General features: G+C 36.3%; 1 protein-coding gene across 16 annotated transcripts in view; it reads right to left on the bottom strand.

Annotated features, from left to right (window-relative positions):
* Positions 1-19,076, bottom strand: part of Ctnna3 (catenin alpha 3) — a 1,429,068-nt gene that overhangs the window by 497,483 nt on the left and 912,509 nt on the right. For 13 of the 16 annotated variants that reach the window (XR_005871457.1, XM_040732537.1, XM_040732539.1 and 10 more), the window contains one exon: positions 10,801-10,893. The exons of the other annotated variants lie outside the window; for them this stretch is intronic. Coding sequence is in view for 12 of the 13 variants with exons in the window: in XM_040732537.1 (XP_040588471.1) it covers positions 10,801-10,893 (93 nt within the window). In the remaining variant the exon portion in view is untranslated. The remainder of the gene's footprint in view (positions 1-10,800; positions 10,894-19,076) is intronic. 16 annotated transcript variants of the gene reach the window in all.

The following is a 19,076-nucleotide window of genomic DNA, read 5'->3' on the forward strand; positions in this document are numbered from 1 at the left end:
ATAGGAAAGCATATTTTGAGGTACTTAACATATCTTATCCTTCATAATATAGAATCAGATTTTGTTGTATGATAAATACAGTTGATGTTTCTTAAAATGTGCGTTAAAACAGAGATTCCACTTTTAAATATGAACCATGTGTTCATCCCTTCCTTGCTACTCTCTAGAAACAATATTTTACCTCTCTTAGTTCCCCTGAAACAACTTATCCTTTCTATACAGGGCCAGTTTCTAGACCCCATGAAGTTCTGTTTCTCTATTCTTGTTCTGATTTCCTTCTGCCTTCTTTCCTGTTAATGGTACCTCTGCCTGAAGTTGTTTCTGTTCTTGTCACACACTCCCGGAAGATGCAAAATCATCCAAGATTTTACTTTGCTAAAGATCATCTACAACAATAACCTTAAACCAGATACAAAATTACCCAAATGAAAAATCATAGTTGGTTTATATTAACAGTTTTTGCACATTTGCTCTTTTTGTTATTGATAATGACGGAAATGAGACAGGGTCTTTACATGTAGCTGAAAGCAGACTGAAACTCCAGCTACTGGGTGCTTACATGATTGACATGTGTCACCACATTCAGCATATGTATTTTTAGATCTGTGTAATTATTCTTCTAACAGTGAATTTCCTGAGATATTGTCTTAACTAAATCATACTTCAAGAGTTTAGAGGTCTCTGGCTAGTCCTGACCTTTTGGTTCAGTGAGATACAGAGTCAACACTGCCTCTTCTTAATGAGAATGCAGGCAACACTCTGCATTTCAATTGGGGCTTAGAGGTCATTGGCACTGTCAGTTACAACACATGGAACGAGAACCCAGTGTCTTCAAGGCACAGGGTATAATTTTCTCTGTTTGTCATAGCACAAAGAAAGGGATAAACGATTGGATTTGTATAAGGTCCTCAGATCAGCAAAGTTTCCATAACAGGGTGTAGGCATTTTCAGTATGCTGGTTTACATCCTCAAGACAGAGTTCTTAGAAGAAACAGCCACAGACATTCTGTATTTGGTCAAATATAATGGCTCAAGCACTTATTTCTTTAATTTTATATTTAAAAATAGTGTTATCAACAAATATTTTTGGCACTAACATTACTTCCTAACTACACAGAAAAACCTCAAGTTTTAAAACCGTATTTAAATTGTTGTCTTGTGTGGTTAACCTCTTTGTGTTGGAGTTTAGCTTCTAACACCTTAGGGATAAACAATTTCAGAGCAGTAAAGCCAAAAGAAGGCAAGTATACACACACACACACACACACACACACACACACACACACCACACACACACTACCACTACCACTAACAACAACAACAATAACAGCAACAACAACAAGAAAATAAGAGGAATCAACAATCATGGTCATTGATCTCTCTCAACATCAACAGTCTCAATTTCCCAGTAAAAATACCTATGTTATAGGAACTAGAAAACATTATCATGAGTGAAGTATCCCAGGCCCAGTAAGACAAATATGGTATGCGTTCACTTATATGCGGATAACTAGCAGTTAAGTGGGCGATAACCAAACTACAATCCATAAAGCCATAGATGGTAGGTATAGAGAAAGGGACTAGAGGGAACAGATAGTTCTCATTATGGAAGGGAATTAGAATTAATATTTTGGATGAATGGGGCATCTGGAATGAGAAGATCGAGTGATGTAGGGAGAGGGGTTTGTGGGAATGAATATGGGAAGAGACAGTGAAACTTTAGGAGTGGTATGGAAACCTAATGCAATAGAAATTTCAAAACATATACTCATATACAAAAATGATCTAAATAAATCATCAAGTAATGAGAAATACAGAGTCCCTACTGGCCATCTCTTGTCACCAACTAAGCTTACAGTATCAGGCTTGGGTTACATCTTGAGTTGTTGGCCAAAGGAGACCCACAAGCAACCCAGACTGTTGCTCTCCATAAACTTGACAGCAGATCCCTATTGCTTAAGACAATATGGACACAGCACATTGAACATGGAAATGTTGAGCTGGTGCCTACATAGAGCCTTCATCCCTACATTCCAAAATCTTTGGTATAGGAAGGTATTCAACCTGCTATCAAAACAGAAACATAAATAACAAACCAGCCACAAAACCATAATCTGCACTGGTGTACTCCCTGGAAATATGCCATCAATGTTTCTCAACCTATAGGTTGTGACCCCTTAGTGGTTGCAAATTAGATATTCTGCATATTAATTCACATTACAATTCATAACAGTAGCAAAGTTACAGTTATGAAGTAGCAGCAAAACAATGTTTTGATTGAGGGTCACCACAGCATGAAGAACTGTATTAAAGGCTTGCAGCCTTAGGAAGATTGAGAACCACTATTCTAGGGTAAGGGTGGCACAAAACTTGTGGGAATAACCAAGAGATAACTGACTTGACTTAAGGCCCACTTCACGAGATGGAACTGGGTGACCAAAACCTGAGACTACATAGCTCAAGGACCTAGGGCAAAATAAGATAATAGTGGCCTAAAATGAGAAAAAAACATAGCAATAAAACTACTCTTAATGAAATGCTGCTATACTCATAGATCAGTGCCTTATTCAGTCATCATCAGATATGCTTCCTCTTGTAGCAGAGAGGAAGAAGCATGGGACCAACAGCCAGATACTACACAGAGAAAGAGAAACATTGATACTCTCAGCCCTAAATAGAATGTTTCCATCAAATCCATTGTCTGAGAACTCAGGGAATCCCACAGAAGAGGAAGCTAAAAGCATATAAGAGCCAGAGGGGATGTCTGACATCAAGAACACAAAGTCATCATGAGCAAATCTCATATCATATGAATTCACAGAGACTGAAGCAGCATGCACAGGGCCTACATGGATCTGTCCCAGGTACTCTGTTATGGTTTCCACTTTAGTGTTTCCATGGAATTACCGAGTATGTGAACAAATGGGTTTCTGCTTCTTGTGCCTTCTTTTGGGTTCCTTTCCTTCTGTTGGTTTGCCTTGTCCAACTTTAATGTGATAACTTTTTGGTCTGCATTATTAGATTTTATTTTGTTTGTTTGTTCAATTTGATTTGCTTCCTTAGGATACTTGGAAGTATGTGGATATGATTTTTGGTTATTACAAGGACTGTGCTTAAATATAGTGAGATTGTTTTAATGTGCAAAATCCTGGTAACAGAGTTCAATATCGAGAACTTTGAGAGGAGAAAATCAATTCCATAAGCTTATCCTGCAATTTCTATATATGTATCATATCATGTGTACATGTACCTCTACTACAGCACACAGACTCATACAAATTTAATGATAATATTAGTAGTAATAATAATGTATGTTTTAAATTTACAAGCACTGTGCTGGGCATATATATGTTTTCAAATTTATTATAATTGATGGTGAGTTTTCTGATATGTCAAACCCCACAACCATGACAATTACATATAACAAAAATGTATCTAAACTGTCAAGAGCTTTCATGCTAAAAAATAATATGACTAACATGGATTAAATTACTCATGTTTGTCATTATTTGCTGTTGTAAATTTCCATCTCCTCTGCTTAGAATTATTTCTGTTTTCTATTTTCCCAAATGTCTAACTCTTACCTTTTAATACCTATAGAAAATGTCACTTTTCTGTGAATCTCTCCACATGAATAATTCTATAATTCCTATGCCATGTCTTCCTATCTCTCTCTGGAACACTATTTTTGATTAATACATTCTCTCTTCCTGTGATAAACTTCCCATGATAAACTTTTCCTATATGACTAGAATGTTGTTAGAATTTTCCAGAATGCAAATGTTAATGTGAATGTGAATATTGGCACTTACACTAATATAACTGCTGTGTCTAAACTTAATTTTAAAACTTAAAGAACGGTGTATTCTATGATTTGTAGTTAACTCTAAAATTATTGCCTGGCCTCAGTGTTAAATCATAATGCTATGTGTTTCATTTTGCACCATTAACAATTTTTCCCCACTTCAAGTTTTCTGAGCACAATTTCTGTGGCTTCTTCCATGGAACACATCCACAGACATTAAAACTTATTCCTCTGAGCTTCCTTAGTAGATAACCCCTGAATCCCTACTCCCTGACCTAGCTCATTCCAGTGCCATGGATGCTCCCAAGAGTCTAATAGCTATTTGCTGAAAATAGCATTTCTCAGAGCAGAAGGGAGTTCTGACACTAGCAAGCAGAACCTACAGAGAGATAGCAGCATAGAAACAAACATTCATATCCAAACTCAGGAAGCCAGCCTCCTCTTTAGCTATGCTCTGGTACTCTTCCTCCACCCAAACTTTATGACATCACTGAGAAAGAGTCATCTTGATGTATAATCTCAAATCATCTTAGTTAGCATGTCAGCAGATAGTGTGGCATTTTGCGACTTCTAGTACTTTGATTAGAAAATTGAGTTTTTATAACCCCCAGAGAATGAAGGGGAATAGGAAGCACTGGGACCTTTCAGCATTCACTTCTCAAGCCATTTTAGCACAACAGTGATGTAACAACAAAATAGGTATCTGAAGCAAAAATCCATATCCTTACAGATCTAATATTTACCATGTGTAAATGTACAACCTTCAGTGCATACCTTCTCTCAAATTCAGTGCTTTTTTTTAATTCCAAGATTCTATGCATAAGATGAACAACTTTTTTCCCTATTTACAACCTGCAAAGTAGTTTTATATTTCCCAAAAGCTACTTGTAAAACATTGCTTCTTATGCCCAACTGCGTCACTGAAAATCTATTAGGAGCTTCACAAAGCTCTGTAGGTTTGTTGAGTCATTGGATACAATTTCATCAGACAGGCAGATGGAGAAACAACAATGCTGTGCTAGATATCATTGAAATTAGACCAAGATTGTAAAACATGATCACATCTGCAAAATTTGAGCACTGGTGGGTGACTGCCTGATAGAGTCTCTAGTCTCCCTAAGGAAAATATCCCAGTTTTCATTAGTTTTTTTAAATTAAGGAATCTCATTCAAAGAGATAACTCTTAAGATCATCTAAGTGTATACCTCCAGCTCTCCAAAATGACAATTCTTTCTCAGATGTTTTTGGCAAGGTGCAGTGTGCTTGGCTTTTATTTAAACATGTCAGCAAGTGGCAATAGTTTACAATGTCTTGAAAAAAAATCCTGTTTTTCTGTTTTTCCTATAAACTAGAAATCCAGAAAAGTAATCTAGACATGAACAACCCAGCACCTAGCATATGAAATTGATTTTATTTCACACATTAAACATCATAACAATTTTAAAGGGATAAAATAATGCAGTTGTTATATTACTAACATAATTGTCACCTAAATTGATAGCTCATTTATATGACTTTCAAAACCTAAATATATTTTATAAAAAAGAGAGAAGAGAGGGGAAGAACATAAATAGAGTTAGAATTTTTCTTTGGAAATGATGAAGTAGAAATATGAAAGATTATTGTTTTTATTATTTATTCCAAAGATAAAGTGTGTTTGATGAATAGGAAATAAGTAAATAATACAGAAATTCATAATCTAGTTGGTGAATAAATTTTACTTTATCAAAAATTATACTTACATAATTTAACTGTAGACAATGAAAATGTTTTCACAGAATCACGATTAGAATTCAATAAACTGCATATAAAATGTCATTTTCAATTCTGGATGCTGCAGGGTTTTTTTTGAGAAGCAATAATTTTGCTATCTACTTCTGCAATCAATTGTGCTTACGACCCAGGCTCCATGTTTGTCCTTATTTGACTCCAGATTTTAAACATTAGTTCCAATGATGGAATATTTAGAATCTTGAATTCTCTTTCTTTTAGCTTTGTGCTAATATGCAATTGAAGAATATTGAAATATTGATATAATATATATATATTCACACATCACAACCTACTCAGAATTAGCTCCTCTTGAAATGAAACTATCCAGTCCACTCAGAGGTAGAGTACACCAATCAGTTCCCATGACTGGCTTGTCAGCAGATAATGTGTCATATTGGAGCATTTATCATTTTGATTAGAAAATACAGTTTTTATAACCCCCCAGAGAATGAAGGAGAATGGAAAACACTGGCACATTTCAGCAATATATATTTATTCTCTAAGACAGCTGTTAAAAATAAAATTATTGTGGTATGGAGAAATATTCCAGTGGTTAAAAGAGTACCGTATCACTCTTCCAGAGTCAGGGAGTTCACTATCTCCTATAACTCCAGCTCTAGGGATCTGACATTCTCTCCTGACCTCCTCAGCACCACACTCACATGCACAACCCCTCCCTACATTTACATCAACAAGTAACTAAAATTAATAATGAATTTTTCAAAAATACTGAACAGTTGAAACCTAAGAACAGTTTACCCTTTTATGCTTAGTCTAGTTCAGATATAATTGTTCAAAGACCTACAGTGCCTCAGCGTTCTTGTCATCCAGATCATATTTCCTTCTTCTATATGAAAGCCTGGTCTTTAAGGGGACCTCAGAAATGGGGTATTGGAAATCCTCTAGGCTTGCACATTCTGCATGTCACATGAACAAGTAGCCATCTACCTTAGCCAAATGTCTATGATGTCTATGACATTGAGACCCTTCATCTTAGCTAAACTTAAGTCAGAACAACTCTGTTACCAGTCTTGTCTCTATACTGATTTGAATTGTGTCTCACTCTAAATTCAGTTCATAGGCTGTAGCTGATCCCCTTAGGGCCTGTCAGAAACCATCTTTCACTTTAGAGCCCTTTGAAGTTTTGATGACAGAGAACATGTGTCTCTAATGCTTACAATTTCTTGGCTGAATATTTTTCTGTTGCTGTCATTAGGTTTACATACAACTCAGTTTCAAGACATGTCACTATTTCAGACGCTGTCTACTAAATAAGCTACAAGCGGCAATCCTCCTCTAAAGCAAGTTACTTGTAATAAGACATTTTAGTTGTAATTGTACTTTAAGCACAATGGGAAATGGAATGGTTCACTATGTTGAGTGCAAGGTGAATTCAACTGGACTTAGCAAATAGGAATAAAGTTTCATGTTGTCAGCTCCTCCCACTCAATCCAGAGTCAACTTAGCATTATTTTTAATAGTTCTGTCTTTTGGATGGAAGACCTCCAAGACAAGTGATAAAGAAAACAACCTTCAGGAAGTCTGACTTACTTCTTAAACAGCTTTTAATGTGATGACTATAGACATTTAGTTTAGTTTTAGCTTTATTCATTATGGAAAATTTTGTGTTAAAATTATACTCATATATTATGTGCATTTATGAATATCTGGGAGTTGGGTTATGCCCAAAAGTTATGTGGCATTTTTTCTAATAGATATTGTCAAAACGCAAAGCTATAAAACTGCACACACATGTATACATACACATGCACAAATACACACACACACACAACACACACACACACACTGAACTATACTCCAGACATACTAATCCCAAATTCGAGTATGCATAGTATAGTTTTAAATGTCAACTGGAGGACCATAAGAAATGGCTCAGTATTTAAGAGAAATTGTTGTTATCCCAGAGGACCCAGGTTCTATTCTAAGGACCCACATGGCAGCTCACAGTCATCTGTATCTCTAGTTCCAGGGGCTCCAACACTTTCCTTTGGTCTCAAGCATGTGTAATGTACAGATACACAAGCTGTCAAAATACAAATATGCATAAAAACATAAAATTTTCTAAAACTCAATTTGAAATTCAGAGAAGACTGGGGATCCTTTAAAAACTTATACTTTGATTAAAACATGATAGATCATATTAGCTTTTCAGAAAGTTCATCAAATAAACCAAGAAAAATAGATGAAGAAGGCATGGGGGCATGTGGGATCCCATTTTGGATATCTTAAATGTTAGATAGTTTCTAAGTTGCAAAGTGGAGAGAATAATACAAAAATTCAAATATGTGAGTCTACTCTTTAAGGAAAAGTCTGATTGGCCAAATAAATTTTGGAGGCCATCAGGATGTAGAAGTATAATTCAATAATTTTAAAATGAGTAATAAAAATTCAAAGAATCCATAAAGAATATAAAAATTTGATTAGGGGAATGTGTGTATATAAACATGTATAGTATATATAGTATATATTGCATATATAAAATGTGCTGGTTGAAAGATTCAATAACTTAATACAAAATAAATTATAGTACAAAGTAGGTCTCAAGTATTTTAATGTTGTATTTGAAAATATTTGCATGATTTTTATAAAATTTGTGAGTTGTTCTTGAAAATTTTATGAAAGGGGGAATGAAAACAACCATTTTAGTTATATATACACACATGCATATGTAGATGCCACATGCATAAGTAGATGTGTGTATATATGTGTGTACAAATACACAATACAATTTTGCTGAGCAGTAAAGAAGAATGAAACTATATCATTTGCATAAAATGGAGGCAGCTAGATAATATCACACTTAGTGACTAAGTCAGACTCAAAAGGACAAACATTACACTTTTTTTATTCATTTGGGAATTCGAAATTCTCTGTTGAGACATAAAATCATGTATGCACATAATACAGGAAAGCAGATGTGAAACTTTCACATCTGTCTAGGGAAATTAAGGAGACCAATAGGACTTGGAAAGGAAATAAAGGAGAGCATAGAAAACCCTGGAGTAATGCAGTCAAAGTAAAATGCACACTTATATAAAAATATTCTTATGAGATATAATACCATGTACAATAGATGTAGCCTAATTTAAAAAAATCTGCAAAGAAAGTGATATAGTATCAAAGTCAATCCTCTAAATATATATATCCTTGTTACCATAATTCCTTATATCCTTCATATCTCACCAGAGAAATTTCTTAATGCAGTGGGTGATAGCTAATACAGAGACTCACAATTTGTCAAATTGAGGAGAATAAGTGACTGTGCTTGGTTCTAATTGGGACAGGCCCTCCCAATGACTTGGGGAACACTAGAGAAGAAGCTGGAGAGGACTGCTGAAAAACCATTTCTTCTGGGCATTACAGACCTAGTATATTCAGGAACTCGCTGCAGCTGTGGTTGCCTTCACAAGCCCTTCGTATGATTAACTCAGTCCATACCCTAGTATGTATGAAGTATGTTTACCAGCCCCCACTCCTTACTCAGGAGCTTGTGCCAGGTGATGGCTACTGTGGAAGGAAAACCCAGTTTTCTTCAGTGACAGTCCATGTTAAGTTGCTCATGGTTCACAGGATAAAGTTACATCCATCCACACATATGCACTACTAACAAGACTCAGGAGGAAAGGAGGAGGAAGAAGAGGGGAAGGAAATTCTAATGAAGTTGGTAACAGGACATAGTAAGGGTACAGGAGGACTTGGAGTACAAATTGATTAGGGAGTGATTATAATCTTAAGACACTGTATTCATATAAGAAAATACCTAAGAATATTAATTTTAAAATCTTCCCCCTGCCTTAAAAATGAACAATGGAAATAGGCAAGTAAAAAATCAGAATGGCAACTACTCAGACCTGTGGGTGAATGCACATTCTACTCCAAAATCAGGAAACTGGCAGATCCAATAACATACTTAACAGTCTTTATATTGAAGACACTCCATGAGGCAATAGCACCAAGTGTGGGCTACCACTTAGACATGAGAACACCTGTAAGCAGCTGTTCAATGGGTTCAACAACTTTAGAGACCTTGCTGCAGTACCCTGTTCCCCACAAGCTCCCATAGAAAACTGACTATCAGTTGGAGACCACTGCTTGAGTCTGGCTAGCCAAGCCTTCTTTTTGTTACCTGACATTAAACCAAAGAAACAGACACCGTGACTTGTCCCACAACAGTATTAGAAATGAAGTTATCACATAAGGCAAACAAAGCATTTAACAAGTTTTCCTTACACCATTTGCAATCTTTATAGAAGTGTATATGCACACCTTTTTCTGTTTATTAAGCATGCTTAATTTTTAATATTTGCCCTAATATATATTGTGATTCATGACTTCAAGGAAACTAGTGATCTAAAATAATTCCCTAAAAATATGCTGTTCATTGGCTCTTATGAAACTACTAAACAGTTACCAAGAAAATAGTTCTGATTAGTCATATCTTCTTTTATTGCCTGGTTGGTTTGGTATGGGTTTGACTATATTCAAATACTATCTTTCTGTATAGCCCAGTCATGGTAGCCTCACACTTCTGATCGTCAGGCATGAGGGCATTGAGATTACAGGTCACTGCTACCACCGTGAATTACCATCTTCAATTCTAAAGCAGCAACCCTTTATCAAAATAAACACAATACATGGTTTGGAATAGTAAAACCTTGTACAGAGGTTTTCTGTGACTTCTATTAAAGGTTTATCAGCATCTAGCTTTTACTGACAGAAAGAACTACTGGTTTAAAATAAGCATCTCTATAAAATTTAATTTCTCTAAAAATCAAAATTTTTCATCTGTAAAATAAATGCCTTTCACTGAAAATATTATTTCATCTTATAATATTTTAGGATTTATAGTACAGAATTATTTTTCCCTTAGAAATCTACAGAATAAGCCTGCTTTCCCTTGTTTCTTATGTAGAGGTGGAATGGATTTAGTGGAATGAGTTGGGCTTAAGGTTAGTTATCTGGATTGACTGTGCCCATTTTCAATTGTTTCTAGCCAGCTTCAGAAGCTGGGACATATTTAACTCAGCAAATCTTACAGGACCATCTCAAAGATCTACAAGAACTAATTCCTTGGTAGAAAATAGCTCTTGATATGAGAATAAATCACTCCTCCTTGTTTATAACAGACATTCTAGTATATATCAAGTAGGTATGAAGAATTAAGCATAACTGTATAGGAGACATTGACTTAGTTACTCTACCTGTGGACACAGGGTTTCCAGGTGATTGGCAGCAATTCTGACGATTTTCATCCCATCTTCATTTGCTGACATTGAACAAGCAAGGTTTGCCACCTTCAATACAATTCAAAACAATGGCAATTAGTTCAGATTCAATGAGGAAAGACAGAAAGTTTTGCTATCATGGACAAAGAAGAGCATATACACATTTTCCAAAAATGAAACATTAAGCAACATTTTTATAAACATTACTTATTCCTCCTTCACAAAATCATTCAAATAAACTATTAAAATAAATAACAAAAGGGAGCCTCAGGGAATCAACATAAAGAGAAAATGCTGGCGAATCAATCAGTAAGCCCTACATAGTCTCGTTATCAACATCTAACCCGTAATAAGACATTCTTAGGGGACTGGGTGAAGTTTATCTATGGATTGCATGCTAATAGGTTCTTGGAATCTCCTTTGATTGTGGTTTATTTTAAGATTGTAATTGTTTTATTATTTCCCAGAGGCCTATTATGCACACTTAAGTTGCATTAAGCATAGCTGTATCTTATTCATGTTTTATTCAATATCAAATATGCTGGGATCCCAAGCAGGACAAACACAAGATAATTAAATATTTTTTTCCTGTTCTTGCTTTTCTACTGTAACTTAATGAATACTATCTGACATTCTGGCAGTCAATTTAATTCAAGTATTTGTGACACCCAAATCTATTTTCTATTACTGCCTTTGAAACTTATACTCTCTTCCACTGAAATGGTGTTCTTTTAAATAATTACCATAATAGCCATTACCTAAGTCTGGTATTTACAGATTCCTTATCTCTTGATATAGCTTTGAGAAGGGTGTGGAATTAGTTTCCCTACATTTGAACCCCATTTATCTAAAATTCTTCTTGCCAGCATCTTGAGAGTTTCTAAAGAAAAGCAGTATTTTTTTCTTTTCTAATATTTAGTGTGTTTGTGTGTGGGTGCACATGCATGCAGGAGAGCTAGTACTATGATGCACATTTGGAAGTCAGAGGACAACTCATTGGAGCTGGTTTTCTCCTTCTACCACGTAGATGTGAGGACAGGTCTCAGATCTTCAGGTATGATGGGAGATGCCTTTATTCTAAGCCATCTACAAAGAAATATTTCACCATCTCTACCAATGCAATGAATGCAAGGAAACACTTTCCCCCCAAAAAAATGTCTTTTTAGAGATTTTCCAGATTGGAGATATATATCTTGTAGCTCTCCTGCTAAAATACCAAATGAATTCAGATTCAGGGGTTGTAAGACTAGCAAATAAATAATAAGTATCTTTGGGCCACTATTTTAAGATTATGAATTGAATATGTCTTTCTTTTTCTGTCATCTTGTTTAATATGTGAATGGTGAAACAATTCCTGATTTGTTCTTACTGTTGACAAAATAGCAGACATACATTATTTAGCTATGGAGAGATATTGTTCAATTTATTAATGTACATGAAAATGGCTTACTTGAAAAGGCCTTTTGTTGGCTTGAAGGTCACAATACCTCAGCTTTCATATCTGACACATAATTAGTGCATTTGTGAATTATTTGAAAAGGGCAATGGTTTATGTGCACCTACCCCCACCCAAAACCTCATTTACTGATAGTGGAATTTTTGTAAATTTGAGCACTGATTAAAGTTAAAAATATGTACATTTTGCAGAATTTTCTAGTAAAATTAGGGTGCTAATTAATCTGAAGCTTCAATTTACAGAAATTTGATCCTAGGCAGACATTCTCTTCCTTCTTTTTTTTCTTCTCCTTTTTTTTTTCCTGGTGCTGAGAACCAAAGGCAGGGTCTTGTGACTGCTAGGCAAGTTCTCTACCACTGAGCCACTCCTCCTACCTCTAGTTCCATCTTACTTTCATTTTATCAAATGAAACTTGATAACGTATTATGTCAAACTCTAGAGGCACCAGAAGTACATGGCTGTCAAGGATGCCGACTCACTCCGCATCTCTAGCACCTTCACTCTGAGTCTCATCTATTTGGGCACCTTATTGTCCACAGAGCATCCTCAACCTTGCCAGTATCTGCTTTCACTCTTCTTGACTTTGGCACCTCCCCTCCCTTACTTATGGGGCCTTTTATAGTTTGGGCTGTCTTTGGGGAGGTGGGTTTAGCAGACAACCTTGCAGATCTTCCCCGGGGCCCCTGCTTCACCACGTCTGTCTCTCCTTTAGCCTTCCTTTTGCACATACAGCTGGGAGGGGGGGCATAGATACTCGATGTGGACATGCAGCTGCACATGGCTTGGTCAGCCCAGGGATCTTTCTTGCTTCCTCTCCATATTGCTTGTTGTGTTTTTCTTTTTAATGTATCCTCTTTCCCTTCTTGTCCCTTTTGAAAGTTCACTGACCAGGCTTCTTATTTTGGGACACTAACCGACTCCCAAATCTCGACACAGAGACTTGTTATTAGTTTTAAATGCTCAGCCTAGCTTAGACACATTTCCTGCTGGCTCTTTTAACTTAAATTAACCTGTTTCTCTTTATCTACCTTTTCCCCCGGGGCTTTTTACCTTTCTTACTTCTGTGTATCTTACTTTCACTGTTTCTCTGTCTCTGCTAGCTGCCATTGCTGCCTGGCTTCTTGCCCCTGCCATCTCCCTTATTCTCCTTCTCCTTTCTCATACTTTCCTTTCTTTTACTTGAACCTAGACTTCTCCCCCTAGTTATGCTATCTGCCTGGCAGCCCCTCCTATCCCCATTTCTGCCTAACGATTGGCTCTTTAGCGATCTGTCTTAAATAGGAAAGGTGAAACAAACGCAACATATCTTTTCAAAATTAAACACACATCCTTACATCATTAAACAAATGCAGCATAAGTAAAAGTAGCACAACTTTACACAGTAAAATAATATTCTGCACCATAAACAAATGTTAACACATCCTTGCCTAGTTAAAATAATATTCCACTACAGTAGATACTCTTGCCTGGACATTTGCTGGCCTTTATGCTATTAAACAAACAATTATATGGATGCATAACAAGGGTCATTATCCCAAAATACTTTATGTTTATGTTAGCAGAGTTAACTTTTACCAGACTATCCAATGGACATAAAAAACAGGTGGAAGTTGAATTTATGTTGAGTGTGTCTATGAGATAATGCTCATGAGGTCATTTTTATCACCATTTGTTCACTGAATAGATAGATGACAGACAGATAGACAGACAGACATGCAGACAGACAGATATATCAGAGTTATATATGAACATCTCATCACACCTGTCCTATGTCAAGTCAACTTTCTAGGCAATCAAAACTGTTTCTAGAACTATTAGTTTTTGGCATGAGTTTGTCAAACATGGTTAATTCATGGTAATATTCTGTGACAAAGAGAAAAGGTTGGGTGGTGAAACTGAAATCTTTTTACAATTTGAATTTGAAAGACTCAGAAAATGTTTTCCAAAATCACATCAATGTGTGAATGAAAGCAAATTTCTTCCAATAATAATTAGTTCTGTGTGCCTATTCAGGAAAACAAGCACAGTATAAATGTGACTCCCTGCTTGTCACAGAAAACAGCATGCACATAAAATATCTTGTAAAAGCAGTCTGAGGTATTTTGACATCTGACATCCTTGTTTATCTAACTTTGAATATGTTTCACAAATCGGAGTAAAGTTTCATTATGCAACACATTTCCATAGAAATTTTCTCTTAGCTAAGGAAAACTTGGGACTACAGAGATTTCTTCTGAATATGGGAAAGATATCAAGTTCTCTGATTGTGTTTTGTTACCTATAAAAAAAAATGAAAGTACCTAACTCACTGGGATGCTGGGGCAGTTAAATGAGACGCTGTATGGAGAAGGTCTAATATCAAATTCCATTCTAATATTTAACATATCTGAGCATGTATGAATTCCCATAATTTTGTCTCTCAGCAAACGGGAGAAATAAAAGAACTTTCAAGTTCTCAACAATGTTGGAAATTTAAGCCTTGTGTGCTCAAAGAAATTTAGTGAAATCTCCAACCCAAGAACGGTACAAAAAAACAAGTCATTGAGCTAGATGGAACTCAGGGACGGGGTAGAATAGTGTGTAAGTCCTACTAAAAGTCAAAGGGATGAATCAAAGTAGGTTGAAAGGAAGAAACGTTCCCATTCAGCTGGTTGGCTCACTTTAGTTGCCACCACTGCAGTGTGACCTCTTTGCTCACTGCTGTCCTCTACTGTGCACACAGGAAAGATGAGCAGGCAGATAGACCAAGGGATGCAGACACTGAACTAGCTGTGCTTGTGGGTTATTCTGTACTGAAACAACAGAGCTGACTTTTAGTGGCTACTATCTGTTAGCCTTTACTAACCTAAGAAAAGCAGAGTCTGTGTTAACTAAAATAAACAACAAAAAGGAAAATGGGTAAGATTGTGTATCCACTAAAGAGAAAGGGCTATGTATGACAAAATACTCCTTTAAACCAGAAAGAGATTAATTATATCATTAAAGTAGTTACCAAAATTCTATCCAATACTTTTCCAAAACATCTTCAATCAGGGACAGGTTGGCATGTCACTGAGGGCTGACCAAAGTTTTCTATTGGTAGTCCTCTCTCTGGCCTCTCCACTTTTCAGAAGACCCTCTGATATCTAAGATGTGGGTCACATTTGAAGCCCTATAGGCTTCTCTGATCTTATGATGCCCTATGATCTAGAGGAACCATGTATTCTACAAACACATCAGTGCTGACATCAAAGCCTGGCCAGTCGATTCCTGATATCAATGATTCTACTGATATTCTTTACATCTTAGCTTTGAGCTCGAGTTCTATGCACCAACTGGTACTTTCTTATGTTCACTATTAGCTAGAGATTGTATCTGACCTAATAATTGGCAGTAAATGTGGTATCTTTCACTACTTAACTTGTAGTGTGTCATGAGAAATTCCTGTCATGGAAACTTACCTTCCAGAAGCCTCACCTATGCTGACTCTGACCCTGGAAGGTCAGCAAGCTGACCACTGGAAGGTCAGCAAGCTGACCACTGAGAACCAAAGAACTGCTTCATTTGTGTCAAGAAATACAAATAGTGATAAAAAAGATATTTGGAAATCACAAATGTTCTCCATAACCCTTAAATAAGTCTGTCATTCTACAGATTAACTTTGTGTTTGATAGTCACTCTGCTGTAATATGGTAGAGACCGTCTGCCTTTAAAGTGTTGAATGGCAGAGCCTGTCATGATTTAACATTTCAATATCAGGTTCAACTGAAGTCTTGCTATAGCCCTCCTCACAGCCACCTTAGTCAACTGAAATGGAAGCACCACTAGAAAAAAAAGTGTACTAATGGAGAGCTGTGTGTCATCTGTCATTCATTCTGTCACCAACAAGTTCCTGTACAGGAACTTGCCTGTTACATTCTTTTTCAAGTGTGAGAACTACATTTGGATGTTTGGTGAGATCCTCACTGTGGCACCCTTATTGTGTATCTATAATCCCCATAGCTAATTATCACATCTCATCAGAGCACCATAGATCCTAGCTCTCGGTGGGGGAAAAGGTCACTGTTTCATTTTTATGAATATCGTTCTCTGGCAGATGGTCATTTAACTCCTGTGTAAACACTTATTGCTTCAGAAAATTTAGTGTTAAACAGGGCAGTCTATTCTCCTAGCAAGACAGCCCAAAATTATGAAATTACACCATTCTTTTCATAAGGAAATGGAAGCTTCTCTCAACGAATGCCAAGTTTCATAAATAATATAATGTTGGACTCATAGAAAAAGTGTAGTAGCAGACAATTCTCAATTTGTGGGACCAGGCATATGAAAATAATAGAATGATCAATAAATAGCTGTGAAAAGGTCTAGTTTGTTTCTGCAGAGGTATCTTGACACATTAACTGAAAGATCTAAAGGATGCAGTACTGGAGTTTACAATCAACTTTTCAGGTGGCTATGATGTACTAGCTCCACAAAAGAACACACACACACACACACACACACACACACACAGAGAGAGAGAGAGAGAGAGAGACAGAGAGAGAGAGACAGAGACAGACACAGACACAGAGACAGACACAGAGAGAGACAGAGAGATATGTGCACAAACCAATGACAACAGAATACAAACATACACACACTGAACCATGGTTGATTTTCATCTGTTATATTTCTGCCTGAAGATTAGTATAACAGACTAAAAATCTATAATAGTATGATAGAAACAAATGTTCAAAAATTGGGAGATCATGTAAGAAAAATTTCAAGCCATCCATTTGGAGTCCATACTTCCTTACGGTGACAACATTCTGGGGCACTTAGGTGGAAATATTATCCCTTCCTCTGAACCAATGATGCCGTATGGCCATGACTATCAAGTCAATTTCCTAATCATCCTTGTCCTAGAATAAACATATTCATCACCTCCTACTAGAGAAGTTCTGGTTTCTCCCCATGATAAACTTTCCCTTTTGACTTTACTTATTTATATGAATCATCTGCGTCTTCATTTAAGGTCCCCATTTGCCTACCCAAGTAAGCTAAAATAATTTTCTCTTGAGAAATTAGAGAATGCCAATTCTCAGTGCTGACCTTGAAAAACTGTACACCAACAATGCACTAACTTCAGCAATGAATAACCATAATACAAGAGTGTAGCTGGGGCCTTCTGGCCAAATTTTGGACTTAGGTCTTACATAGATTGACTATACTGGACTCAGATACAGTTTTTTTAAGTGCATGTGTCAGTTCCCACAAATATGATTAAATGTGTTTATAAACGTTTTCTTCAGTGACCCCTCAGTGCTTATTGAGTACAGAAAAGCATTGAGCTCTTGAAGATACTAGCTTACTATTTTTTAACCTAACTTGAAAGCTTTTCATCCTGTTTGAAAGCCATTCCTCATATCTTTTTACAAAATCATATTGATGCTGCAAGACCTGGGGTATAGATCTTCTAAGACCTCCACAGTTAGAATACATACTTCTGCTTTGTGTGCATGCATCATTCATCCTGACCTCACTTAGCTACCAATCCGATGGAGAACAGGTAAAGAAAAATAATCTACTTCTCTAATCTTCCATCAAGCAAATTATCCTATAAGTAGTGGTATTTGGCTGGGATAATTAAGGAAAAGCAATCATATCTCTAGTCACCTAGATTTGAATCATTTTGTTCATAAAGCTCTATGTTCAATATATATATTTATATACATTTATATATATATATATATTTAATAATACTTTTCCTTACAGTTATGAATAGGACTTCATTTATTCCTTAGAAGTTGTGGCTTCTACAACTTCATGATTATACAAGGTCCTAACTATTCACAATATGAACAAGTAAGTACAAAAGTAAGTACTATTTCTCCAAACTGAGGAGGAAGACCCTGAGGAAACAAGGTTGTGGGGAGTTAGAGTGAATTGCCTTAAGCTGAAATCAACCAGACTGGCTAAATTCTTTGAAGTGAGAAGGCAGATTGGATTTCCTTCCTATCCTAAAAGCAAGGAAAGTTCATAAAAGTTTGCAATGAGGCATAAAAAGAGACAAAGTCTCTCACAGCTCTTGGAAACATTAACTATCAAAATTTAAAGTCACTGGCTAAAACACTAACAGGAGGAATGCTGAAAGATGTTGGTTTTGTCGTTGTTATTATTGTTGTTTTATCAATGAAAGACAGTGAGAGTTAGACTGAACAGTTAAATTTTGAGTTGATATATTGTGCTATATATGTAGACATAACCAATATAGAGATCTACAGTTAAGATGTAACTTAGAAATTCACCAGTTTACCAATTATAACTGAATGTGACTAAAGAGGGGCTAGCATTCTCCAAAGAGATACCAATATTTACTATTTAATGAAAAGAGGATACTTCTTCAGAGACACCACCTGTAGAGTAGGTAAGCCAGACTAGAAGTTAATATTGTGACATCATGAAAACCAGGAGAAATGATTGCAAGGAATGTTATTGTGTATCAACCTTAGAGGTAATTTAGCAACCTTTAAAAGTATCCTTTTATGGCACACACCTTTAGTCCCAGCACTTGGGAGACAGAGGCAGGGGTATCTCTGTGAGTTGGAGGCCAGACTGGGCTTCAGAATGAGCTCCAGGACATGCTCCAAAGCTACACAGATAAACACTGTCTGGAAAAACAAACAATAAGGTACCCATTCACCCAGCTACACAAGTAATGTCATTGCTCCTTAGGGTATTTGGCTGAAGTAATGGTCCCAATGGCAAAGGGTAAGGTAATCCCAGAACCTTGTGACTGAAAGTAGACAACAATAGGACATGAGGTCAACACACACGC

Source organism: Mesocricetus auratus, unplaced genomic scaffold (genome assembly GCF_017639785.1).
Source record: "Mesocricetus auratus isolate SY011 unplaced genomic scaffold, BCM_Maur_2.0 Super-Scaffold_100027, whole genome shotgun sequence".
NCBI classification, from domain to species: domain Eukaryota; kingdom Metazoa; phylum Chordata; class Mammalia; order Rodentia; family Cricetidae; genus Mesocricetus; species Mesocricetus auratus.